The sequence below is a fragment of the Sapajus apella genome, unplaced genomic scaffold (genome assembly GCF_009761245.1).
Source record: "Sapajus apella isolate SASKATOON/1434 unplaced genomic scaffold, GSC_monkey_1.0 scaffold148, whole genome shotgun sequence".
Classification (NCBI taxonomy): Eukaryota; Metazoa; Chordata; class Mammalia; order Primates; family Cebidae; genus Sapajus; species Sapajus apella.
The window spans coordinates 2,105,583-2,130,362 of NW_022437088.1; the positions used below are offsets into that span (position 1 = coordinate 2,105,583).

Below are 24,780 nucleotides of genomic sequence, written 5' to 3' on the forward strand. Positions count from 1 at the left end.
ATGTCTAATTCTTATGAACAGCATGCATAAAATTGACAGTGACCATCTTTGGAGACTAAATACCATAGTCTGTCTTCTAGCAATTGAAATTCACATCCCTCCCATATACAAAATACACTCATCTCCTTCCCATGACCCACAAAGTCTCATCTCATTAAGGCATCAATTTGAAGTCTTTGATTGTATTATCTGAGACAGGCCCAGAGATATGAACAAGGCTTCTCATGTGCAGTTTCTGCAGGACAGCTCCTCAAAAGCAGTTCCTCTTGGCCTGAGGTCCTGTGAAGAACACAGTCAATGTTCACAGGCGAAATGAAGATAGATAACTGCCATCCAGGCTTGGTGGCTCACGCCTGTAATCCAGCACTTTGGGAGGCCAAAGTGGGTGGATCACTTGAGGTCAGGAGTTCAAGACCAGCCTGGCCAATGTGGCAAAACTCTGTCTCTACTAAAAATACAAAAATTAGCTTGGCGTGGTGGTGCACAACTGTAATCCCAGCTACTCGGGAGCCTGAGGCCGGAGAATCGCTTGAAACTGGGAGGCAGAGATTGCAGTGAGATGAGATCACACCACTGAACTCCAGCCTGGGTGACAGAGTGAGACTCTGTTCAAAAAACAAACAAACAAACAAACAAAAATATAACAGCCATAAACGCTCCTTTTCTAAAGGGGGCGGTGGTGTATTGGAGGCACAGATTGGTGCATTGGGTCCATAGCAATTCTGAAATTGAGTCATATACGTGTCCCCAGATTTTTGACTAGGACCCAGTTCTGCCCTCTATAAATGGTTCTCGGCTCTTGGCTTCTAGGTTCTTGACTTCATTTTCTGAGTTAACTCTCTATTTTCCATAAGAAGTATCTGTGTTGGCCGGGCATGGTGGCTCATGCCTGTAATCCCAGCACTTTGGGAGGCCGAGGTAGGCGGATCACTTAAGGTTGGGAGTTCGAGGCCAGCTTGACCAACATGTAGAAACCCTGTCTCTACTAAAAATACAAAATTAGCCGGGTGTGGTGGCGTGTGCCTATAATCCCAGCTACTCGGGAGTCTGAGGCAGGAGAATCTCTTGAACTTGGGAGGCAGAGGTTGTGGTGAGCCGAGACTGTGCCACTGCACTCCAGCCTGGGCAACAAGAGCAAAACTCCATCTCAAAAAAAAAAAAAAAAAAAAGTATCTGTGTTGATAGCTAAGTAGCTCTCTCAGCCTGGTTCTTGCCCATTTGACGTTGAAGACCTAAAAACTTCTTTTGGCCGGGCGCGGTGGCTCACGCCTGTAATCCCAGCACTTTGGGAGGCCGAGGCGGGTGGATCACGAGGTCAAGAGATCGAGACCATCCTGGTCAATATGGTGAAACCCCGTCTCTACTAAAAATACAAAAAATTAGCTGGGCATGGTGGTGCGTGACTGTAATCCCAGCTACTCAGGAGGCTGAGGCAGGAGAATTGCCTGAACCCAGGAGGCCGAGGTTGTGGTGAGCCGAGATTGCGCCATTGCACTCCAGCCTGGGTAACAAGAGTGAAACTCCGTCTCAAAAAAAAAAAACAAAAAAAAAACTTCTTTGATTAAAAGAAATCTATCTCAGCCCCTTTTAGTTCAAAATGATATAATTCCTGTAAAAATGTGACCTCACTGTGCATCAACTTATAATTCACTTAATAGGCAACACCACACCTACAAATCTTTTTAAGATTGGCCTCTCTCCAGCTTGGACTGAGAGTCAGGGTGCTGGGAGTAAATGCCCTTGAGATTCCTAAAAGCCTTCTAGTCTGAAAGGGCCTAAGAGGCAGACTTCCAGAATTATTAGACATTGCATTATTTATCTGAGATCGAGGAAGCCTGCCCTTAAATCTTTTTGAGGTCTTATTACAAGGTCTTACCTTTGACTTACTTCATCTTTATCCTGAGATCTTTTTACCGACAGGGATCTGGATTTGATGTTTGTTCCAAAGCCATTTATTAGTTTGAGAGCCATTTGCTGGCTGGAAAGACTGTACTGAGCCCTCTATATTTCCTCTGAATTCTCTGAAAAGCTGAGTAGTTCCTTCTTTTTTTTTCTTTTGAGACGGAGTCTCACTCTGTTGCCCAGGCTGGAGTGTCCTTGGCTCACTGCAACCTCCACCTCCCAGGTGAGAAGTTCCTTCTTTAGTTCAAATTTCTAGTCTTATATTTTCATCATAGGCAGCTAGAAGAAGTCAGCTGGTACTTTCCCTATTCTGCCTAAAAATCTCCTTAGCCATATCCATGAACTCATTGGGTACCTTTCTATTTCCCACGTAACCACAGACAGCAGCGTTGCCAGACTATGTGTCATTACCTAATATGGTCTCTTTTTTCTAGAGGAAATTTCTAACAATTTCCTCACTGTCCTTCAAATCACTACTAATAATCTTCTAGAGACCCTTCCAGCCTTCACCCATTGCCTGCTCCCAAAGCCAATGACACCTGTTTCAGTTTCTTTGTAACAGCAGCATCCTGCCCTTGCAGGGGTTTGCTGAAGATGCAAGGAACCAGCTCATGCTAACTTTCTAGACTTTTCCCTCCACTTCCTCTTTCATGACACCTAGGTTTCTATTTGGTCCATATTACAAGATATGCCATGGTCTGACCAAATATTTTGTGATTTCACAACCAAGGTCCTGACTTTCCAGCCTGACATATTGGGTCATCACACCTCACTCCCTTCCTCCCTCTGCTTAGCCAAGTTCACATTTTAGATTCTTTTACTTGAGGATTCCACTTTAAGATATCAAATCCTCTACTAGGTAGGTGTTTTTTCAACTGCCGCAAATTACAGAAAACCTGACAAATGCTAGTCGCTTCAATTGTCTTACCCAAGAAGTCCAGAGTAGGATGTTCAGGTTTGATTCAGAGGTCCGGAGATGCCATCTGAGACCCCGTGTCTTTTCATTTTTTGGCTCTCTAGCATGTAGGACGTTTTGTGATCACATCATGGCTGTTGTACCTCCAGACCTCACTGTCCATGTTCCAGGCTGGAAGACAGAATAAGGGTGAGGTGCAAACGCCTTTTCCACAGGAGCCTTCGCCTTTTCATTATGATAGAAGTGTCCTCCCCCAGAGACTTCCACTTCTATCTTTGGCCTCAACTGTGTAATTTGGCTAGTCTTAGCTGTAACCAAGTGTTTTTAGCTGACCATGTTGACATCTTAGACGAAAAAAAAATGGGTCTTAATAATGAAGAAAGAGGGGATGGGTAGTGGACAAGTAATACACAGTGTTTTCCTGAATTGTTTTCTTATTTCCTTGGGAAACTGATGTTTCAGAACCACTCCTAGAGTATCTCAGATAGAGTCCCCAGAGACAGAAAAGGCCAAGTGCGGGGGTGCTGGGAAAACTGCTTGTTCTCACTTACAATTCTGCCTTAACTGCACATCTGGGGCTGGTGAGGCAAGGCAGGACAGGCCTTCAATGAGAAATGATCTCTTTTCATAGCAATAAAAAGGGAGAAGCCCACCTTCCTACTATCCTGTAGGGAAGGGAGCTAGTAACTATAGGTCAGAAAGTCATGATGATGGTAATTAACATGTCTACAGCAGTTCTCAAAGTTCCTTTCGTGCACTGTGGTTTCAGCCTCATGGTAACCCTGAGAGGAGCTGTCATTAGCCCTTTTTACAGATGAGGAAACTGAGAGGAAGCAGCATCTGTCATTCGTGGAGCACTCCCTCCGGCCAGGTACTCTGCTAGGCCTATTCAAGCATCATCTCTTTGATTCCTTGGAGCAATTGAGTGAGGGCTATGCTATTAGTTTCTGCATGTCACAGATGAGGAAACAGAGGCCGGGAGAGGTTAAATCAGGAGTAGTGTCAGGACTTGACCCATATCTTAAGAAAGGTCCTTGGCTGGGCGTGGTGGCTCATGCCTGTAATCTGAGCACTTTGGAGGCCAAGGCGGGCGGATCACCTGAGGTCAGGAGTTCAAGAACAGGCTGACCAACACGGTGAAACCCTGTCTTAAAAAAAAAAAAATAGAAAAGTTCTTATCCCTGTGGACACCGGGTGGCAGTTTGGGCCTTCCTCCCTTTCCCACAGCCATCTCCAAAGCCTGGGGCTTTGTGTAAGGTGAAGGGGACCTGGATGAGCAACATCCAGACCCTTGGTGTCCTTATCTTGAGTCAATGGGAGAAGCAGGCCCACTTGCTCCTGGTGGATTAGTGCAGTCTGGTTTCTTTCGGGCCTTAGGCTCACAAAATGTCCTGGCTTCTCTTGGGGCTCAGTTCCAGGTTCTGGGGCTGTTCTGGCTGGTGGAGACTGGCCTCAGCTGGCTGCCCCTGGAGCTGGGCAGGTTCTGAAGGAGGCTGATTTCCTTTCCTTCTGGGTGTTTGACAAACTAGCAAGCACTACTTTTCCAGATGGTCCCAGCAATCTTCCCCCATTCCGTTTTCTCTCCCCAAACCTGCTCTATGTGCAGAAGCACAGACAGGAGGGTCTAGAAATAGCTCTGTTCAAAGGTCTGTTGGCCCGGTTCTCTCCCACCTCCTCCTAGAACTGCTGCCAGAGGAGAGCCTCAGGAACACACACCTCAGCCCCCACGCTGCCTTACTTTGGTGTTTGCCTTTTTGAATTAATCCCTGGCAGCCTGTTAGCCCTCCAAGAAAAGAGAGAATGAAGGCAAAGGTGGGCTCTGAGACCAGGGAGTGGCTGAAGTAGGGCCCCCATGCCTTTGTCTTTAGGTCACTTGATTGCTTCACTGACTCACTGCTGTCATCTATGAATTGCTCACAATCTGACATTGACCTGGCAGTCAAAAGAAGCAGTAGGTCTAAGCAGTAAGTCCACAGGCCTCTTTGATCTCAGTTCTGATCCTCTTCCCACCTCCTGAGGCCCCATCCCCAATTCTGTAGCAAAGGCCTCCCTGGCTCCACATCAGTCCCGGTAATCAAATGCCCCTTCCCACGCCTTCCCTATATTTGGCTCAGATGATGAGAAAGGAAGCTAGTCATTTTGACAAGGTTCATTGGTCCCATGGGGCTATGGGATTGGGGTGGGCTCACCCTGTCCTTGGGGCCTAGGCCCTTTTGGCACAAGCATGTAAAATATCCAGATGCTCAGGACACTCCATCTTGTTCCTCCCTGAGGGGCAGAACCAGACACTGACCTTCAGGGAGGCAGTGCAGTTTCTGGGAGCATCTGGTGTTGGTGGTGATATCGGGGAGACAGAGCCAGGGAGAATGGATGCAGGGAGAGAGAGGCGGTACTGTTATAAGTCCTGCCAGATCGGATGGTATCTGCTCTCGCCCTTCATGCATCCACATGCTGCCCCTATGGGGAGAGAGCTCCTTGCATTTCTCAGCGGTCAGTTCCACGTCTTCAGTGGTGGAGCTCTAGAAGGTGAGCAGTAAGGGTGCTGGGCTCAGCCTGAGTGTGTGGACTCTGGAGCAGGTGTGGGAGGAGGACGGTCCCGCTCCAGGCTCTGGTGGGGTGGTTCATGTGGGATGCATTCCGAACCACTGCAGATAGGAGATGCAGGGGAGACGCTGGGGAAGAACTTCCAGCAGGGCAGAGAGTCCATCACCCCAAGAAGAGTTTGTGAAAGCAAGGGAAGGGAAGTTACAGCTCTCCCTCCACCTGCACGGGGGAGGCAGGACCGAGTGACCTGGTGACAAAAGGCTGGTTCTCTCCCTGGTTCTCTCCCTCCCCTCCTGCCCTCCCGGGAGCCTCCCTCGAGGTGACTCAGTGCCTGCTTGTTGAGTTGGACTGAGGCCTCGGCCCTGACATCGTCCACAGTAACAGCAAGTGATAGCGCTTTCATGTTGGATTCTTAGGGAAGGAATCTTCCAAACCCATTCTGGAGGTGAGGAAATGAAGGCCCTAACAAGGTAAAGGATGTAACATGCTTGAGGGCAGGTGGCAAGAGGAAGGTAGAGCCTTGAGGTTCTTTCCATGAGGGTCCACCAACCCCAAAGTCCTGACCACTCTGTCTGCACGCCCACCCCTCAGGCCTCACCTCCCAGAGTGAGCTCCTGCCCTCCCCACAGTCTCAGTCTGAGTCTTTCCCAGTGGACAGACCCACGTGCTGTAGCCCAGAGAGGTCTGCCAAGCTGAGAAATGCCAGGGGCTGGCGGATGAGGACATGGGCAAGGAACCGGCTGCTGGGCTCTTCCCTGGCCACTCACATGTTAGTAAAGCGCCTCGTTCCCTACCATCATCTTCTTTCTCCCAGCTCTGCTTTATTTTTCTTCATAGCATTTATATCAGCAATCTAGATTGCTGATATAAATCTATACATTTATAATATAGACCTATATTAATCAGCACCTATTTGGTTAGTGTCTGTTTTCCCCAATACACTGTCATCTCTGTAGAGCAGGGACTTTGGTTTATGGCTATACACCCAATGGCTCTAAATATTTATATGAACAATGAATGCCTGCTAGGCCTGCCACCTGCTAGTTATGTGACTCTGGGCAAGTTACCCATCTCTCTCTTTATTTTTGAGAAAGTGTCTTGGTCTGTTGCCTGGGCTGGGGTGCAGTGGCATGATCTCAGCTCACTACAACCTCCGTCTCCCGGGTTCAAGTGATTCTCCTGCCTCAGCCTCCCGAGTAGCTGGGATTACAGGTGCGCACAACCATGCCCAACTATTTTTTGTATTTTTAGTAGAGATGGGGTTTCACCATGTTGGCCGGGCTGGTCTTGAACTCCTGACCTCAGGTGATCTGCTCACCTCGGCCTCCCAAAGTGCTGGGATTACAGGTGTGAGCCACCTCACCCGGCCTCACTCACCTCTTAACATTTCTCAAGCCCTTGCCGTGTGTTGGACATTATTTATTCTATGAGCTTTATATGTATTAGTTTATTTAAGCCCCGCACAAACCTATGAGGTAGTTACTATGATCATCCTCCATCATTGGCAGATGAGTGAAAGAGCAGAGGCGGTCTGCTTAAGGGAGGCGGCTGGCAGCAGAGCTGGGATATCACAGGTGCTTGACCTAGAGCTGAATTAGTTGCTGGTCCACTCTGGCCCCTGCTTCTGCTGCGTGACCGTCTCTTGTTCTCTGCCTCCTGCTCCCCATATTTCCTGGCCTATAAAACAGGGCTAATCACAGCTTCTCCTTCCCTTCCCTCCTCCATTGCTCACTCCTCTCCCCAACAGGGAGGGGAGTCCTCCCAACATTCCTTGCTCCCAACACTCCAAGCATCCTCTCCTTGCTCCCGCTCCAAGCAAGCTCCAGGCAAGGCTTGGTGCTGGGGGCCGAGGGCCAGGTCGAGGTATCCCTGTCGCTCTGGCTGCCTGCAAGGGCAGGAAGCCTTCTTAGTTGGCCTGGGAATCAATCTCCTTCCGCTTTTCCCTCTCACACTCTTCTAGGTTTTAGGTTCTCTTCCGATGAAATGGGGAGGAGTTTCTCAGGCTTCGGTGCGAGGGAGAGAATAGACAAGTGATGTGAAAGGGTATCCATTTCTGGCAATATGGTGGTCTGTGCCCACTCCAGCTAAAAACAACGTAAAATCCTGCGTAGACTTAAATCTTTTCAAAGCATGGAAGAGCCCACAAGGCAGTAAGAAATGAGTAGGTAAAAATCTAAGTAAAAGCAGATTCTGTACTGGGGCCCTTGGTGCCCTGAGGTCATTGGCCAAGCCAAGCCAAGCCTGAGCTTTGACTTTGATGGTTTGGGGAGCGAGGAAGAGAGAAGCGGAAGCCCAGGGCTCACCCCAGGAGGGGACACAAATGGGTGACCCTCCCATGATGCTGAGATCCGAAAAGGCTACACACTCAAGCTAAAAGCCAGAGGGAATCCCATCCTGCCACCCACAAGACTTCATGGAAATTTGTTTTGGTGCTGAGCAAGCAGGGGAAGAAGGAAAACAGCCCTTAAGGAGCTCCAGCCACGGGCAGCCTTCATGTGGCTCTGTAGCCCAAATTCATTCCCATCACCTGGGGTGGAAGGGCTAGAAAACTCAAGCTTAGACAGCTGGAAGTGCCCCTGGAAGGAACACACTTCTCCCTATGCCTCAAAGACATCCCACTGGCGATTTCTCCCAGGGAGGCAAGCAGTTCACAGCCAAAAGCTGTGATGTGGTTAGGCAAGATCAGTCTTCTCACCTGTAAAGGGGAGGCTTAGCCACGTGCTCTCCAAGATCCCCCGTGAATGGAGATTTGTAGGGGTGCAGCCTCAGTGAGGCGGAAGTGTGTCCCCACTTGGTATTCTGGGGGCCTCTGCAGAATGAAGAGGTGGGGCTGTGATGTGATGTGATGTGATGGATAAGCCAGCCAGTATCCTCCAACAGAGCTGAAGGTACTCGGCAGGAGGCTGTCCTCAGCTCCCGACTCTGGGGGAGGGCAGGGGAGAATGAATGGGGAGTGGTGTCTGAGCCCAGACTGGCCTTTGATGTGCGCGTGGATGGGTGGGCAGGTGGCGTCTGTAATGGGGTTGCTGAGAGCTCCCCGAGGGCATCCTCAGTGTTGACCTACTTGAGTCCCCCATAATTGCTTCCTTCCTTTCTTGGGAGGCTACAAATACGGATGCCCTATCTCTAAGCTCCTACGGCTGAAACGCCAGTGCCAGTGGTGAGTGCCAGCTGCTTGGGTCCTGCCCTGGGTTGAGTGTCAGGACAGCTCGGGGACCCCCAATAGCCAGCCTGACTCCTGCCCCAGGGTCTGGCATTGGGAGCAGAGAGATGGCCATAGCAGGACAGTCAGGGGGAGGGAAGTCAGACACGGTGGACGCAGAGGTTTCCTTGCACAGTGAAGGGCTGTCGGGGAAGTTTGGGCTCGGGGGTGTGCAGAGCTGAGGTCTGCCTTGGGGCGGGAGTACTGGGCTGAAGGTTCTGGTGTTCTCCTTAGTCAGCCCCCTCACCTGCTCTTTGCCTCCTTGCTGCATTCCTGGGGACGGGTCAAGACTGGCTAAGGCTGCAGGGGTAGAGAGGATTCCCACACCTCCAGGCACTGTGCTTCTGAAACAGCAGCAGTGGTGGTGCCAGGCAGGCTGGCAGGAGCCCAGAAAGGTGTGCTGAGCCCCTCTGCGGCTCCTCGTTCCTGAGGATCATGGCCCTTTCCTCTGCTGGGAACCTGGACACCTTGCTCCAATCCTGGGCTGTTTACACCAAATTAAACCCTGGCAGTGCTTGGCACCCCCACTCTCCTTCCCCAACTTTCCTGCCAGCCACAACCACGCCAGCCATTTGCTCCCAGCAGCAGGCCCAGCAGTGGGCGAATCTTCAGGGAGAGTCTTGGCCCTGGCCACCCTGTGCTGAGGACTCCCGTCCCGTGGGAGAGCCAGGAGTGAGTCACTGGTCTTGCATGGAAAAAACTCTTGCCTTCCTGGCCGCCTTCGGGTTTTCCCAGGCTGGAGGCATCATCCCAGAAGGGCGGTGGAAGGGGACAGTGGAAGTGGGGGGAGCTGAGCAATTCCAGGAAGGGCTTCCCCTCCAATAGAACAGGGTACCCCTGTACAGATCCTTCCCTCTAGGGGTCAGGGGGGTAACCTCAGGGGAGGCCAGTCTTGGATTGGTAAATACCTGAACCCGTCAACTCTCAAGAGACCATCTGGCTCCGGTTCCTGACTGGGCCTGCGAGGTGGGATGAACCCCACTTCACAGATCAGGCCCCTGAGACCCGGAGAGGCAAATGGCTCACTAGGCCTGCATAGCTGGTGAGAGGCAGAGGGGAGCCCACGAGTTTTTCTTTTGGATGCAGCTTCCCTGAGTTCAGGGCAGGAGGCAGGGTGAGGGGAGTGGTGGGGAGGCCGTGGGGGCTCCTCAGGCCTGCCTCTCCCTCCCTGCTAAGGCCTAGCTTCTCCACGGGCCTGAGGACAGAGAAGCACAGGGCTAGGCTCTCCCTGTGCAAGTTCCCGCAGGGCAGGAGGCTTCTAGGACATCTCAAGGGCTGGGACAGAAGGGGACCAAGCCACCCTGGGTGTTGGGGATAAGCAGAGAACCCGAGAATGCTTAAGGAGCCCCACAGTGGGGTGTGTGGGTGGTGGGGTGAGATGCTGTCTCTTTAAGGAGTTTGCAGTGATGTTGGGGCAATGAGACCTCCACATGGGGAAAACAGCAAAAGGACAGCAGGGAGATAAATTAACAGGGGCTGCTGTGGTCCAGGAGGGCTGCTCAGAGGAGGGGGAGCCATGAGGCCTGAAGCCTGGTGGAGGTTAAGCTGGGTCTGGGAACAGTCTCTGAGAAACATGGAAGGCAGGGGTGAGCAGGGGGCTGGCCTGGAACTCTGCTGTGAGTCACGCCCTTGTTCTGTGACAGGGAGGATGACCAGGCCTCTGGAGCAGGCGGTAGCTGCCATCGTGTGCACCTTCCAGGAATACGCAGGGCGCTGTGGGGACAAACACAAGCTCTGCCAGGCCGAGCTCAAGGAGCTGCTGCAGAAGGAGCTGCCCACCTGGACCCCGGTGAGTAGGCAGAGTGTCCGTCCCCTCCTCACCAGGCGGGGGGCACGGCCTGGACTCTGCAAAGAGAGACCTGGGGACAAGCCTGAGCACAGGTCAGCAAGGGGAGGAGGCTGGACTGTGAGGAGGGAGTGGGAGGAAGAGAACGGACACAGCAGAAGCCTCAGCTTCCTCATCTGTAAAATGGGAGGACAATCATCACACCTGCTGCCTTGCAGGGTTGTGAGAGGACTGAGCGAGAGCACCATGAAGAATGGCTAACGCGTAGTAGGCACTCAGTAGCAGATAGTAGGTGCTCGATTAATAATCTCAGAGGGAGGATTTGGGAGGGGATCGTGATGGGTGCATTATCGGAACAGGTAGGTTGAAGTTGGCCCTCGGAAGGGTGTAGTTTGGGGTGGGGTGGGTCCACTTGGGAGAGGAGGGGGGGAAGTGGCCTGCGAGGCTGTTCCGCCTCCTCATCCTGCTCCCCCACCCTTCCCCACCCCTCCTTTGCACAGACCGAGTTTCGGGAGTGTGACTACAACAAATTCATGAGTGTTCTGGACACCAACAAGGACTGCGAGGTGGACTTTGTGGAGTATGTGCGCTCACTTGCCTGTCTCTGTCTCTACTGCCACGAGTACTTCAAGGACTGCGCCCCAGAGCCCCCGTGCCCCCAGTAGCCTCTGCTCTGGGGGTTGCTCGGGCTGTTGTCTTTCCCATACGCCCTCCTACCCTTTCTCCTGTGCCCCTTTCAATCTGGACTTGCCAAGGTCTTCCGTGATCAGTTCACCCATTTTACCCAGGATGTCAGCGAGTGAGGGGTAGAGCCACTCTGGGCCCCAGCCTGCCCGCCGCACCCCCGCTGCCTCCCTTGTGGCTGGGAGGAGGTGGAATCTTCTCTGAGGCCCCAGTGAGACCTCGATGGGAAAGGGCCTATTTAACTCCTAATAAAAGACTGGCATCAGCTTGGCTTTGTTTGGTTCTTCTCCGGGCACGCGTCTGCTGAGCTCTTTGCTCCTCTCTGGACTTTTCCACTGCAGGAAGGCAGCTGAGGGCAGGCGCAGGAGGCTCCCCCAGGGACGTTTCAGACCCTGCAGAAATGCAGTGGCCTCCAGAGTCCAGCAGGAGGGCGTGGGGCCAACACTGGGACCCCCGTCCTCCCTTCCTCTCTCTTTCTCTGGGGTCTTTGAGAGAGGGCCGCCTGAGTTTCCCCTGGGACTCAGGGCTCTTGATCAGGTGATCTGAGGAGGGAGGGGCTGTGGGTGCAGTGGGGGTGTTTGTTCCCTGCCCGGGCTGTGAGAGCCCAGAGAGCAGCACTAATGGGATTAGGGTGTTTGAGGTTTTACTCCCAGCCAGGGCGGGGTGCCCCTATGGAGGGGGAAGGGGATATCTTGAGGCAGTCCCCATCCCTGAAGCCACAGCCCCCTGAGGGCCTTAACCCCCTACTTCTAACCCTCACTGAGTTTACAGCCCACCCTGAGAGGTTGACCCGAATCCTGACTTCCGTATTTTGTGCCATTTCACCTCTCACTCTCCACCCCAACCTGGATTCTTCATTCCTGACACTCATCCCAACTTTAAATGGCACCCCCGACAACTTCTCTGAGCCTGGGGTCTGTTCATGAGCGCTCACGCCTGATTGCCCCCCATTCCATCACTACCTCACCCAGGACCTTTCCCACCGATGTTTCTGAGGTGGTCCCAGAGCCTCCTTTGGGTATGAACCTCTTCCCCTCCAGAACCCCCAGTAAGGCCCTGGGCCTTACTTGGCATGGCAGATAGTACTGGGCCTGGGGATCCCTTCCCCCATTTTTGTTTTTTAATTTTTATTTATTTATTTTTTTGAGACAGAGTCTCCCTCTGTCACCCAGCCTGGAGTGCAGTGGCATGATCTCGGCTCACTGCAACCTCCATCTCCCGGATTCAAGCAATTCTCCTGCCTCCGCCTCCCGAGTAGCTGGGATTACAGGTGTGTGCCACCACGCCCGACTAATTTTATTGTAATTTTTACTAGAGATGGGATTTCACCATCTTGGCCAGGCTGGTCTTGAACTCCTGACCTGGTGATCCACCCGCCTCGGCCTCCCAAAGTGCTGGGATTACAGGTGTGAGCCGCCGCACCTGGCCTTAATCTTTATTTTTTTAAGAGATAAGATCTCGCTGTGTTGCCCAGGCTGGAGAGCAGTGGCTTGAGCAGTCTCGAATTCCTGGGCTCAAATGATCCTCCTGTTTTAACTTCCTGACTAGCTGGGACTATAGGCTCCAGCCACGCTGTCCAGCTAATTAAAAAAACTTTTTTGGCCGGGTGCGATGGTTCAAGCCTGTAATCCCAGCACTTTGAGAGGCCGAGGTGGGTGGATCACCTGAGGTCGGGAGTTCAAGACCAGCCTGGCCAATATGGTGAAACACGGTCTCTACTAAAAATACAAAATTGGCTGGGCGTGGTGGGACATGTTTGTAATCCCAGCTATCTCGAGAGGCTGAGGCAGGAGAATCACTTGAGCTTGGGAGGCGGAGGTTGCAGTGAGCCGAGATCACCCCATTGTACTCCAGCCTGGGCAACAAGAGTGAAACTCCATCTCAAAAAGAAAGGGGAGACTTCTCTCTCCCTGTCCCCAATGCTCCAGGCACAGGCTACCCCTTCCTCCACCTCTCTAAAACTCAGGCTATGTGCACTGGGTAGTGCCTATTACATCCAGGTCCCTGCTGGTGGTAACCATTGGGGCTTACCCCTTGCCCACGGGGGCCCACCTGGGGACAGGAAGCTTGGTTCCCAGGCTGGGCTGGTGGAGGGTGCTGTGGCACTTACCATGTCAGCCCACAGTAGGAGGGCAGTATCTGCTCTCCCCATCCCCTGCTATGGGCAGGGCCTGGCGGGGGTATAAATAGGTCAGACTGCTGGGCCGTCCCCGTTCTTCCTCTCTCTACAACCCTCTCTCGTCCGCTTCTTCTTTCTTGGCCTGGTGAGTTGTGTTGGCCTGACTGGCATGCAAGGGGTGTCAGAGGCCAGGGCTGGGGCGGCAGAAGGGGAGGTGGGTGGGGGCCAGATGTGCTAAACAGATCCGGATGTGAGATTCTGATGTGGAAGCTCTGGATAGAGTGTGTGTGTGGGTGTGCATGTGTGCGGGTGCGCACGTGCACACACATACACGTGCATGTTGGAGGAAAAAACAAACAGAAAAGCGAGCAAGTGACTGGATTTGAGCTCTCCAGGCGCTTCTGAGATGCGGCTTGCACGTGCTGTTGCTCTAGTGTGTGTTGGTGTGTGTGTGCCCGTGGGTATGTGCACTGGCTCACGTTTGCTGGGTTGCACGCTCGGGTGCAGGAAGCAAAGCAAAGGCAGAAGGTAACCGTGGGCGTTTGTCGGTGGTGTGCCCCAGGAGCCTCTGCCCTGCACCCCGCAGCCCAGGTCGAGAGCATGGCCTCTGCACCTTCTCCAACCCTTGACTCTGCCACCTCACTCTGCCCCTCCCTAGGCTGAGCGCTAAGCGGCTGGTTTTTTCCGCTGCAGGCCCCTGGGCAGACCTCCAGCAGCCGCGCCCAGTGCTGGGAGGGAGAAGAATGGCCAGGGCGGGGCCTTTGTGGCTGAGCTGTGGGAGTGGATCGACTGAGTGAGGGGTGGAAAAAATGCTGTTGTTGAGGAGAGGCCTGGGAGCTTGCTGCCTGAATCTCCAGAGCCTGTACAGTGGGTCCTGCAAACGTTCACTGTTCACCGCCCAGAGCATGCGTTCCCTACACCCTCCCACCAGGTGCTGGGCCCGCTGCTCTGAGCTCCCCCAGGGAGGGAGCAGATTCTCACCAAGTGCTCCCATCAAGGGATGTGAGTGGAGCTGGGCATTCTGAATACATCTCTGGGGGGTGGGGTAAATAAGAGGGTCTCTGTGCCTCCTGCCCCCAGATCCTGACGGCTGTCATGGCGTGCCCCCTGGAGAAGGCCCTGGATGTGATGGTGTCCACCTTCCACAAGTACTCGGGCAAAGAGGGTGACAAGTTCAAACTCAACAAGTCAGAGCTAAAGGAGCTGCTGACCCGGGAGCTGCCCAGCTTCTTGGGGGTGAGTAGGTAGTGCCTGAGTGTGCTCCCACGTGGGCCATTTCCCACAGAGGAGGCAGCAGTCCCTCTATAGAGCATTAGCTACAGAGAGCATCCATCAGTGGGGCGGCTGCCTGGGGTGGAAACACAGTGAATACCACCACTCACGGACTGGCGCCCTGCTGAAAGAGGGCTGAGAATGAACCGGTCAGACACCGCCAGGTGCTTTGCACTGAAGGGAAGACTAAGCTCAGAGTGCTAAGTAACTTCCCAAGGTGGTCGGTGTGCAGAACGGCCATCCGGACCGGGACCGTCTGACTCTTGCCGTCACTCCAACAATGGACACTGAGTTTCTGTTTGGCTTGTAGATGTGAAGGTACAGATGTGGAGATGATCACACGCCCGCAGACTTTCCCCTCAAACAATAACAATGTACATTTGTAGCAAACATGATACAGTTTACGTATTGTTTCATGACTATTATTACCTCATGGGATTATTAGAACAAGCTTGGGTGAAAATGTTGTGGTCCTGTCATTTTTCCATTGCACCAGGTACTCAGACTTCCTCATCCAAGGAGCACCTTCTCCACCCTAGCTTAGCCTTGAGGATGGGAGCTCCAAACTGGACCTCCCAAAGGAGGCTTCCGAGCTCTGGTCTGGAGGTAGAAACTGGGTCTGGTCCTGGCGCCACCCACTGGGCTTCTGTTTTCTATGCGTAGCCTCTTCTCCCTCCAGAAAAGGACAGATGAAGCTGCGTTCCAGAAGCTGATGAGCAACCTGGACAGCAACAGGGACAACGAGGTGGACTTCCAGGAGTACTGTGTCTTCCTGTCCTGCATCGCCATGATGTGTAACGAATTCTTTGAAGGCTTCCCAGATAAGCAGCCCAGGAAGAAATGAAAGCTCCTCCCATGGGGTTGGGGGGGTCTGCCAGCCGGGGCCTTCCCTGTCGGCAGTGGGTACAGGGCCCCTCCCTGGCTTCTTCAGACCCGTGCTTGATGCTGAGCAAATTCAATAAAGATTCTTGGAAGTTTTGAGGCTGATGGCGTGAGAAGCTCTGGGAGCGTGGGTTGGAAACTGAGGGATATGTTGTGGGGAGCAATGGGAGCTGAGCTGAAGTTTTATGGAGAGCAGATCAGGGAAGTAAGGGGAGGGAGGTGGGGTGACTTAAGAGTGTGTGCAGGGCCCGGGCGCGATGGCTCACGCCTGTAATCCTAGCACTTTGGGAGGTTGAGGCAGGCGGATCACCTGAAATCAGAAGTTCGAGACCAGCCTGAACAATATGGTGAAACCCTGTCTTAAAAAAAAAAAAAAAAAGAAAAGAGTGTGTGTGCACAGGCAATAGTGTTGACTCGGTGTGGTCAAAGCCGGGAAGGGGACTCCCCCCACCACCCCAAGGCTTGGAAGGCCCCAGCTGTGGGATCTCAGCCAGCCCGCTCACCCCTCCCGTCTCTCTCCAACCTTGCCTCTGGCAGGATCTTGAACTGATGTTGGAATTAAAGGCCACGTCTGTTCCTGGTTGGGTTTGGAATGGAGTTTGGGTGTCCTGGGAGCAAGCTGGAGGGACAAGAATAGGGTTGAGCTGCAGGGAGGAAGTATTCAGGTGGGAGTGGGATGGGGAGGAGGGCTGGCACTCAGCGCTGACATTCACAGTCCAGGCCATCCTGCCACCCTATTCCAGATCACTGGCTTCAAACCACAGTGATGGATGAAGCCTTTCCCGTCCATGGTAGGATCAGGAGGGAAATATGGAGGGAGACCCCGCTGTTTGCAGCAGCCAGGAATAGGGAAGATCAGCATGATAATGTAAGCCTGATGGAATCCACTGTCTCTGCCGCAAAGGTCCCTGGATGAGATCTGTGATCAGTCAGGAATCGAGCTCCTTCAGAGAAGGACAGGGGACTTCAGAAGAGATGAGTGGGGCTCAGTGGGTGGGGTGGGAGTGAGGCAAATAGTGGGAAGGTGACCATAGTTGTGGAGGCAAAATTCCACATATACGATCTGCTAAATGAAATTGAGATGATTTCCCCCCAGAAAATCTGAGGCATGATATTGCTTCTCTTTAGGTAGGTTCAAGGCCAGAGGCTCTGGGGTGCAGTGGTGGGCTGAGCTTGGATTTCAAGGCCGTGCCTGGGCGACACAGGGATCTTTAAGGAAGAGGTCCCTGGGGGTCAGGTGCCGAGGCTGGAGGGCTTGGTCCCACTGATTTCCCCTCAAGCGTCCTCTTTCCTCTCTCACGTGGGCTTTTCTCTCAGGTTTCAGAGGAGTCGGGCAGGTGACTCAGATGTTCCCTCAGGGTTTGACCACAGAGACTTGGGAGGAATTTCCGCTCAGGAGAAAGTCTGCTGCCTGCCCTGCCCTCTCCATCCGCCCTCCCCGGGAGCACCCTCCCCGGGGCCTCCACCTGCATCACGCTCTCCTTCAGAGACACCTGCTGCGTAGTAACCAGTCCCTGCTGCCTCTCCAGACTTGCCAGCTGGGGGTGGGGTGGAGTGGGGAGCAGTGCGGGGGCCCCCCAGGCTGCAGTGGGACTGCAGCAGTGACAGGCACTACACCCTGAGTCCAGTTCTGTTCTTGTACTTGGACAATGTCTGAGTGTCTCCTGGGATACAGGCGACTCTCCCTGGCCCCTACTCCCTCCTTGACAGTCGCCTGAGCCTGAACTTCCCTCCCCGTTCGACAACCTCCACCCCAGTGCAGGCTTTAGACCTTTGCGGGGCACCTTCCCCATTCCTGATTCTCAGTCCTTCATGCTGAGAGTCTCCGATGAGTCTTTCCCATGAAGATCACTGAGGCTTTGAAGAAATCATTAATTTTTTCTTTTTTGAGACAAAGTTTCCTTCTTGTTGCCCATGCTGGAGTGCAGTGGTGCAATCTCGGCTCACTACAGCCTCCGCCTCCCAGGTTCAAGCGATTCTCCTGCTGCAGCCCCCCAAGTAGCTGGGATTACAGGCATGTGCCACCATGCCAGGCTCATTTTTGTATTTTTAGTAGAGACGGGGTTTCACCATGTTAGTCAGGGTAGTCTCGAACTCCTGACCGCAGGTCATCCATCTACCTCAGGCTCCCAAAGTGCTGGGATTACAGGAGTGAGCCACTGCATCCAGCCAGAATCATTAATTTAAAAGCCCTTTAAAAACCTCTGGGTTCACATTAACTCATGATCTTGACCATATCCTTGGCAGAAAATATCATCTCCCACTGATCCCCATCTTAAGGGGTATCTTCTCTGCTCCTGGAGTGGGTGTCAGGATGGGTGGTAGGGTCCCAATGTGGAGAGCGGCCTAGGACATGGAGAGATGACACCCTGTGTTTGGGCCACACCTCTGAGGTTTTCTTTCCAGGACAGCCTGGTTTCCCCTCTTCGGCCTATTGTTCCACCAGATTTCAGACTGTGAGTTCTGATTTTTGCTCAGAAGAATAAAGTTTCTGGGACTGGAGATGTATGTGCCATGGGAATTCAGTGTGTCCCCAGCTGTGAGATTGACAGAAGGGGTTTCTCCCCAGCCCCATCCCGGGAGGCTCTGCTGTGGGCCTCCTCAAGTCCCCAACCCCTTCCCATTGGCCCTTTCCCTCCCCTGGCTTCCTGCGGACAGAGAGCAGAGGAATAAAGGCAGAAGGCAGTGTGAGGGACGCTGTGTCTGCTGCCTGGATTCTCTGGGCTCACTCCCATGGTGGTAAGTTCTTCCTTCCTATGTCCCTGGGCATCTGCTATCTGGTTGGTCATGCTTGATGGTGAGGCCTGGTGTTACCAGTGGACATGTGCTCAGGGAGGAGAGGGCAGAGCCTTTGGAATTTCTAGAGAAATGGCTCTGGGGTGGAGGTGGGGGTCCGGGCCAGCCAGGATGCCCCTGCAGGTACACAGAGGCCCTCGCCTTCAACTGTGGTCCCAGCTGAGTCTCCTTGAGGTGGGAGAGGCTGAGGTTTTGGGTGGTAGGAGAGGAACGATGGGTCCGGTTCAAGAATGGAGGGGAGGGCTTTGGGCTGGAGGTGAGGACTCTCCGCAGGATTAACCTGCAGCCCTCAAGTTCCGTGGGTGTTGCCTCCTTCCTCCCTAGGGGGAAGTGGTTTTGGAGTCTGAGTCACTTGAGCTCCATCTGTCTCTTCCCTTATTTGGGGGTGACTGTGCCATTGGAATCCAGGCCCTCATTCAAGCGCAGCCTCTGGATCCAGGTTTTGGAATGACCCTGTAGATTTCAGCAGGCCCCCTGCCCTCTCCGCCGACGGACCTGTCTGTGTATGCATTGCTCTCGCCAGAGCCTGGAGACCGGCTGGGCCATCTCAGCCACCTCTCTACCGCTCCTTGTTGAGACCTCATCCCCCGGTTCCAGCCCAGCCCTCTGTCAGCCCTGGACTCGCTCTTTGCTCTGTTCCCCACTTTAATAATGGGACAGTCCTAGATATCAGGAGATTCAGGCACTGGGGCAAAGGCTGGTGACTAAGGTGGGAGCTGCTCCTGGAAAACCTGTTCGAAAACTGCAAGGGGCAGAGAGAAAATCCTGACCCTTGATCTGCTCTGACATCTGCCACCAGGCCTTTTAAGGAGGTCGTCTTGTCATCTTCCTGCCCCAAGCCCCTGTTTCAACAACTCCCAGGCAGGAGAGTCTGCGGTCTCCCTTGGAGCCTGGCTGTTCTCCTCGCACCAGCTGCTCCAGCGTTTGCTGTGGGCCTCACTGTAACCTGGCTGATACAGATAGGTGCTCTTGTTGCTGGATTTCAGTCTCACCCTGGGTTCCAGTCTCTGATTCTTTGAGGGAGAGGCCTTAGAGGTAGGCTAGTGCTGGTAGTGGTCAGAGCAGGTCTGACTCCCTGAGGAATGAGATCTTCCCTTCTCCCTCTGCAGAGCTGCACACCGTGATGGAGACCCCTCTGGAGAAGGCCCTGACCACTATGGTAACCGTATTTCACAAATACTCAGGGAGAGAGGGTAGCAAGCTGACTTTGAGTAGGAAGGAACTCAAGGAGCTGATCAAGCAAGAGCTGTGTCTTGGGGAGGTAGGTGATCATTCCCTTATCCTCCACCCCAAAGTCCAAGTGCTCCCTCTGGGGGACACATACCTGCCTTCAGGTACCCCAGCTTAAGCCAGGGGCAGGGTGGCCAAGGGCTACAGGCAGAGACGAAGACGGAGGGCATTTTGGGCCAGCAAAACTCCAGCCCTCTGTGCAGGAGGATGGGTCAGGGGCTCACTGACAAGGAGGAAGGGCTGAGTCTGGAGCGTTTAGAGGAGATTGAGGAGCCTTCCAGGGTGGGGCCACGTTCTCGCAGCAGTGGCAGTGCCTGGGCTAGGGGCCATGGGCAGTGAAGGGATGCAGGGCGTCCAGGTCCAGCTGTGCACGACTCAAGAGTAGGGGACCCTGCCTGATTCTTCTCTGTGTGCACGGCAGGGCCAGAGCTCTCTGGTGGTGCTGGCACTCACACTGAAAGGTTAATTTGTAAACGTAGGGTGTTGAGGAGACAGAACTGGTTCTCACCAGATGGAGATGGCGGGAAGGAGGTGGCCGACAGAGGGGAAGGCCCATGAGGTGGTTATAATACAATATCCCTGAGGATAAATAGTTTTGAGACAGTCTCACTCTGTCCCCTAGGTTAGAGTGCAGTGGTGTGGTCATGGCTCACTGCAGCTTCGAACTTTCAGGCTCCAGCAATCCTCCCACCTCAGCCTCCTGAGAAGCTGGGACTCCAGGCTAGCGCCACCACACTCAGATAATTTTTAATTTTTTTGTGGAGATGGGGTCTCGCTATGTTAGCCAGGCTGTTCTTGAACTCCTGGCCTCAAATGATCCTATCACCTGGCTTCCCAAAGTGCTGAAATTACAGGCATGAGTCACTGTGCTTAGTCTTATTATTTTTACAGTTAAAAAAATCGGTGCTCAAATATATCAAATAACTTGTCTAACGACACGATGCTGTTGGGAGGCTGAGCCGGTGTTCTGGGCCAGCCCTGTGAACCATTCTCCCTGTTTGCTTTACAGTTTAGCCTGGGGGCCTCTCCATCTAGCACACCTTGAGCCCTGCTAGGCCCTCCCAGAAAGAAAGTTCACAGGGTGCCACATGGGCAGGGGACAGAGGCAGGTGCGGGCGTCTCCAGCCTGATCTCTGGCCTTCCGCCAGGCTCCCTGCATCCTGGAGTTAATGAGGGCAGAGGGAGGGGCCACGGGTCCAGCAGGGGTTAATTACAGGAGGAGAGGCGCCCTGGGGAGGGCCTGGCAACAACTGGAGCCCAGGCTGGGGACTAGGGTCACGTCACATTCAGGCAGGTTCCGCCTCTGTAAGTCCCAACATCCTGTCTCCAGGAAAACCTGTAGCTGACGGCAGTGATGAGGAGACGGCAGGAGCTGCCTATCTGTATTTGCTTCCTGTTCCACCCAAAGGACCCTGACTCCATCATTCTGGTGGAGCCGGGCTGGGAAGTCAGGGGACCAGACAAGAGTGCGCAACCAGGCTCCAGGCTCCAGGCTCCAGGCAGGCCTCTATTATGGCTCTCCTAGCAGGGGAGGGATATAGTGGCTTCACAGCCCCAACGCACTGCTGTCATTGAGAGACACTTTGTCTGGGCTCATTCTCAGCTAGTCCTTAGAGTGGGGAGAGAGTCAGTCAGAGACTTGTATAATGCTCAGTGCCACACAATCAGCAAGCTGGGGTTTTTTTTTTTTTTTGAGATGGAGTTTCGATCTTGTTGTCCAGGATGGAGTGCAATGGCATGATCTCACTCACTGCAATCTCTGCCTCTCAAGTTCAAGTGATTCTCCTGCCTTAGCTTCCCAAGTAGCTGGGATTACAGGCATGTACCACCATGCCTGGCTAATTTTGTATTTTTAGTAGAGACAGGGTTTCACCATATTGATCAGGCTGGTCTCGAACTCCTGATGTCAGGTGATCCACCCGCCTTGGCCTCCCAAAGTGCTGAGATTACAGGCATGAGCCACTGAGCCTGGCCCAGCAAGCTGTTTTTATCAGGTATTGGTATAAAGCCTAGATGATTGTTTCTGTGGCTGGGGGATCGTGTTTCGGAAAAGGCAGGCTAGGCTAGCCTTCCTGCTGTCATTTATTTCCATCCAGGAGTCAGGTCCCTCACCTCCTACCTGGTGCCAGGCCCTTCCCTAGGTGTGGGCAGCGGGCAGACTTTGGGGGTCGAGATGCTGACAGTGTCGCTGACTCAGCTGGGGCTCTCCCTGAGGCTTTGAGGGGGGTGACACCATGCAGTGGTGGGAGGGCAGGGTGGGGAGCGGGGTCTGAGCTGTCCCTCCACCTGGTCTGTGAAGAAGATGAAGGAGAGCAGCATCGATGACTTGATGAAGAGCCTGGACAAGAACAGTGACCAGGAGATCGACTTCAAGGAGTACTCGGTGTTCCTGACCACGCTGTGCATGGCCTACAACGACTTCTTCCTGGAGGACAACAAGTGACTCGGATGCCCTACACCCTCACCCTGTGCCCCTTGCCGCTGACCTTGGCTGCCCCTGTCACAGCCCCTCTTTGGTCCCCTGCCCTTCTCTTCCTCCCAGATGGACCCTTCCACAGGAGGAAATAAAGTTTCCATCACAGGTGCTGGGAGTTGGGTTTTGAAGAGGTCTTGTCTACCTTGGCCTGGGGAGAGGGGAGCACAGGGGGGTCTCTCCTTCAGTGGGTTGAGATAGCCTCTGTCTCTGGGGGTCAGGGTCCTGGGCCCCCACTCCATTCTTTTCCTTCGGTGTGGACGTCATTGGTCTTGTCCTGGTTTAGTTTTGCCCTCCTGGAAAGTGGGGACGTCAGACCAGGCAGGAACTCTGCAAGGACGCAGAGGAAGTTGGTTGGAGAGGAGGACACTGGGAGGGGTTGGGAGTGGCTCCTGAGGACCCTGAGGGGCAGGCAGGCTTGACTTCAGAGCTCAGCGGAGGCCGCCCTGGCAGCACCTGTGGGAAGGGCAAGTCAGCCTCTACTCCAGCCACTCCCTCTCCTCCATTTCCCCTTCAGCAGCTCCCCGCTCATCACCTCTGGGGACCAACACCCTCTCCTCTCCCTGCCTCTCTTACCAAAATCTTTTCTCAGGGGAGGCTCTGAAAAGGCTTTCACTACGAATGGCGCTTACAGGGCTGAGCTGCCGCCTGCACGCATTAACGCAAGGTGCTGTAGTGAATGGAATTTGGGGCAGTGAGGGAAGGCTGGAGGGGTAGGTAGGACTTGTTGCTGGTGGGGGATGGGTGCCGCAGATGTCGTTAGACCGCTGGCTACTCCCCCTCTCTCCTCTGGGGTGACCCTGAGTATCCTCTGCGGGACATCGGCATCCTGTGAGGCGCCCTCCCTGCCCACATGGAGGCTGCGCAGACTCGACGGTCACATTCGCGCTCTGGCAGAGGAAGTGGGGGTGACCGCCGCCGTCCTCCCTCTGCTCTCCTCGCCGGGTCACGTGTCACCAAGAGCAAATTGAGCTGCGCCGCTGAGGGAAACTCCCCGTCACCGGGCGTGCAGTGGGTTCTGTTGGGCTCCCCTATCCCGTCCTAACCCAGAACAGCCCCGGGCAGGAGGCGTGGAAAGTCGAGGGGGGACACCGGGGTGTGCGTTGCGTAAGCCACGGCGCGGGGTGGGGCGCGGGCGGGACTTGCGCGGGTGGGGTGGGCTTGGCCGAGCCGGCCTCCCGGACACAGGCCGCTATAAGGCCGGCGGGATCGCGACGCAGCCCATCCCCTCGACCGCTCCCGTCGCACTTGGCCGCCTCGCTACCGGTGAGTTCTCGCCAGGAGCCCTGGGTGCTTTCCAGGGCCGGCTGCCCTCACGCTGGGGGTCCAGCCACCCCCCGCCCAGCCCGGCCCCTGGATCCAGACTGGGGCCGTCTGTGGCCTCCCCCGCTGGAGGGATAGTCAGGAGCAGCAGTGCTGTGCCAGGCAGGCCCCGGGCTAAGGGATCCCAATGGGGTGTACTCTTTTGGGGTGCGGAAGGGAGTGCCCTGGGTGTGTCACTGCCACCAGGTGTGGCCCTATGAGGCTGTGCTCAAGGCTGCCTGTGCAGCCTCCATCCTCCTCCCCTGCCCAGCCATACTCCATAACTTCTGGATCCCCTAAAGGACAGTTCTCAGCGGTGTCCAAAGCTACTGTTCCTATATGCTTCTTAGAATCCTTAAGCCACCTCTCCGGCCTTGGCCCTAGTCTGCCCTCTCCTTCCCCTTCAAGCCCTGGGCTGTCTCCTCATGCCATTGTGTGTGGTCTGAGACTGAGTGGCCGGGGCTAGTGCCGACAGCGTTATTGGGGTGTGTGGGTGAGAAGTCCTTGCTCCCACGGCACTGACCAGGCCCTCTGCTGCCAGCTCCAAGCCCAGCCCTCAGCCATGGCATGCCCCCTGGATCAGGCCATCGGCCTCCTCGTGGCCATCTTCCACAAGTACTCTGGCAGGGAGGGTGACAAGCACACCCTGAGCAAGAAGGAGCTGAAGGAGCTGATCCAGAAGGAGCTTACCATTGGCTCGGTGAGTGGCCTCCACCCCAGGGCCCCTCTTCCCACCCTTGTTCTTTGGAAGCAGGATTAGGGGAGGGAGAGGTGCCAGGTGCATCTGACTCACATTTACCCACATTCCAAAGCCCTGCTCCATATGTCTTACTGAACTGTCGAACCACTCCCACAGCGGGTAGGGGATGCTCCCAGCCTGATGTCCATCCCTCCAAGTGAGGACCAGCAGCTGAGGAGTAGCTGAGGATACATAATGCCAAAGTGAAACCGGAGGTGGACATAGGTCCTTGGAGATGAGGGAGTGCAGAGCCACTTGTAGAGAGGGTGGCCTGGGAGGGGGAAGGAGAAGAATCCAGGGTTGTCATCACCACTGAGTCTGGATTTCACATTCTATCACATTAGAAGCTGCAGGATGCTGAAATTGCAAGGCTGATGGACGACTTGGACCGGAACAAGGACCAGGAGGTGAACTTCCAGGAGTATGTCACCTTCCTGGGGGCCTTGGCTTTGATCTACAATGAAGCCCTCAAGGGCTGAAAATAAAGTGGGAAGGTGAAGACACCTCTGGGGGTCCTCTCTGAGTCAAATCCAGTGGTGGGTAATTATACAATAAATTTTTTGGGGGTCAAATTTCTCCTTGCGTCCTGGCTTCCCAGTGATTTCTGTTCCTCCTGGGCTTCCTTGGTGTAGCGGGGCACCAGCCATCCGAAGATTTGCTCACAGTCAACCTCTGAAAATGACTCACTGACTTGCCAGGCCAGGGGACCCACCCTGACAATGCCACTGCTAGCACATAAGGTGCCTTTATGTGAATGAGGAGAGATGCCCCTCTTGGTTTGGAGAGGGTCCTGGGATGATGGAAATGGTTCCTGGGCTGGGCTGTGATGGGTCTGGGGGCAGAGATAGTCCCAGAGGCTCCCAGACGTGTTTTGTGCTGGGTGTGGCAAGAGAGGCCCTGGGGTGGGGCAAGTTCCCTTTCTCACCACGGTGC

General features: G+C 54.2%; 4 protein-coding genes across 9 annotated transcripts; all 4 read left to right on the forward strand.

Annotated features, from left to right (window-relative positions):
- The first annotated feature begins 8,477 nt into the window (after positions 1 to 8,477).
- On the forward strand, positions 8,478 to 11,301 carry S100A3 (S100 calcium binding protein A3). 4 transcript variants are annotated; one of them, XM_032265114.1, is made up of 4 exons: positions 8,506 to 8,522; positions 9,150 to 9,236; positions 10,208 to 10,353; positions 10,851 to 11,301. In XM_032265114.1, the coding sequence occupies exons 3-4, from the start codon at positions 10,213 to 10,215 to the stop codon at positions 11,013 to 11,015; spliced, it is 306 nt and encodes a 101-aa protein (XP_032121005.1). In that variant the 5' UTR covers positions 8,506 to 8,522; positions 9,150 to 9,236; positions 10,208 to 10,212; the 3' UTR covers positions 11,016 to 11,301. The 4 variants fall into 4 exon arrangements, with proteins under 4 accessions (XP_032121007.1, XP_032121005.1, XP_032121006.1 ...); XM_032265116.1 differs by lacking the exon at positions 9,150 to 9,236 and having other exon boundaries at positions 8,478 to 8,522; XM_032265115.1 differs by lacking the exon at positions 8,506 to 8,522 and having other exon boundaries at positions 8,538 to 9,236.
- A 1,872-nt stretch (positions 11,302 to 13,173) lies between these two features.
- Positions 13,174 to 15,406, forward strand: S100A4 (S100 calcium binding protein A4). Of its 2 annotated transcripts, none has more exons than XM_032265117.1 (3): positions 13,174 to 13,298; positions 14,234 to 14,389; positions 15,105 to 15,406. In XM_032265117.1, exons 2-3 carry the CDS (start codon positions 14,249 to 14,251, stop codon positions 15,267 to 15,269), a joined length of 306 nt encoding a protein of 101 aa, XP_032121008.1. In that variant the 5' UTR covers positions 13,174 to 13,298; positions 14,234 to 14,248; the 3' UTR covers positions 15,270 to 15,406. The 2 variants fall into 2 exon arrangements, with proteins under 2 accessions (XP_032121008.1, XP_032121009.1); XM_032265118.1 differs by lacking the exon at positions 13,174 to 13,298 and adding an exon at positions 13,941 to 14,084.
- A 3,289-nt stretch (positions 15,407 to 18,695) lies between these two features.
- Positions 18,696 to 21,924, forward strand: S100A5 (S100 calcium binding protein A5). Its single transcript, XM_032265121.1, has 2 exons — positions 18,696 to 19,364; positions 21,636 to 21,924. Exons 1-2 carry the CDS (start codon positions 19,227 to 19,229, stop codon positions 21,774 to 21,776), a joined length of 279 nt encoding a protein of 92 aa, XP_032121012.1. The 5' UTR covers positions 18,696 to 19,226; the 3' UTR covers positions 21,777 to 21,924.
- Positions 21,925 to 22,771: 847 nt separating this feature from the next.
- Positions 22,772 to 24,423, forward strand: S100A6 (S100 calcium binding protein A6). Of its 2 annotated transcripts, none has more exons than XM_032265119.1 (3): positions 22,772 to 23,072; positions 23,650 to 23,808; positions 24,192 to 24,423. In XM_032265119.1, the coding sequence occupies exons 2-3, from the start codon at positions 23,671 to 23,673 to the stop codon at positions 24,324 to 24,326; spliced, it is 273 nt and encodes a 90-aa protein (XP_032121010.1). In that variant the 5' UTR covers positions 22,772 to 23,072; positions 23,650 to 23,670; the 3' UTR covers positions 24,327 to 24,423. The 2 variants fall into 2 exon arrangements, with proteins under 2 accessions (XP_032121010.1, XP_032121011.1); XM_032265120.1 differs by having other exon boundaries at positions 22,807 to 23,072; positions 23,635 to 23,808.
- Positions 24,424 to 24,780: the final 357 nt, after the last annotated feature.

Bases quoted from the DNA above. Each gene is read 5' to 3' on its own strand.
- S100A5 (XM_032265121.1), top strand. From the start codon at position 19,227: ATGGAGACCCCTCTGGAGAAGGCCCTGACCACTATGGTAACCGTATTT. The intron at 19,365-21,635 runs GTAGGTGATCAT...TCTGTGAAGAAG, and splicing joins AAGAGCTGTGTCTTGGGGAG to ATGAAGGAGAGCAGCATCGA.
- S100A4 (XM_032265117.1), top strand. From the start codon at position 14,249: ATGGCGTGCCCCCTGGAGAAGGCCCTGGATGTGATGGTGTCCACCTTC. The intron at 14,390-15,104 runs GTGAGTAGGTAG...TTCTCCCTCCAG, and splicing joins AGCTGCCCAGCTTCTTGGGG to AAAAGGACAGATGAAGCTGC.
- S100A3 (XM_032265113.1), top strand. From the start codon at position 10,081: ATGAGGCCTGAAGCCTGGTGGAGGTTAAGCTGGGTCTGGGAACAGTCT. The intron at 10,354-10,850 runs GTGAGTAGGCAG...TCCTTTGCACAG, and splicing joins AGCTGCCCACCTGGACCCCG to ACCGAGTTTCGGGAGTGTGA.
- S100A6 (XM_032265119.1), top strand. From the start codon at position 23,671: ATGGCATGCCCCCTGGATCAGGCCATCGGCCTCCTCGTGGCCATCTTC. The intron at 23,809-24,191 runs GTGAGTGGCCTC...CTATCACATTAG, and splicing joins AGGAGCTTACCATTGGCTCG to AAGCTGCAGGATGCTGAAAT.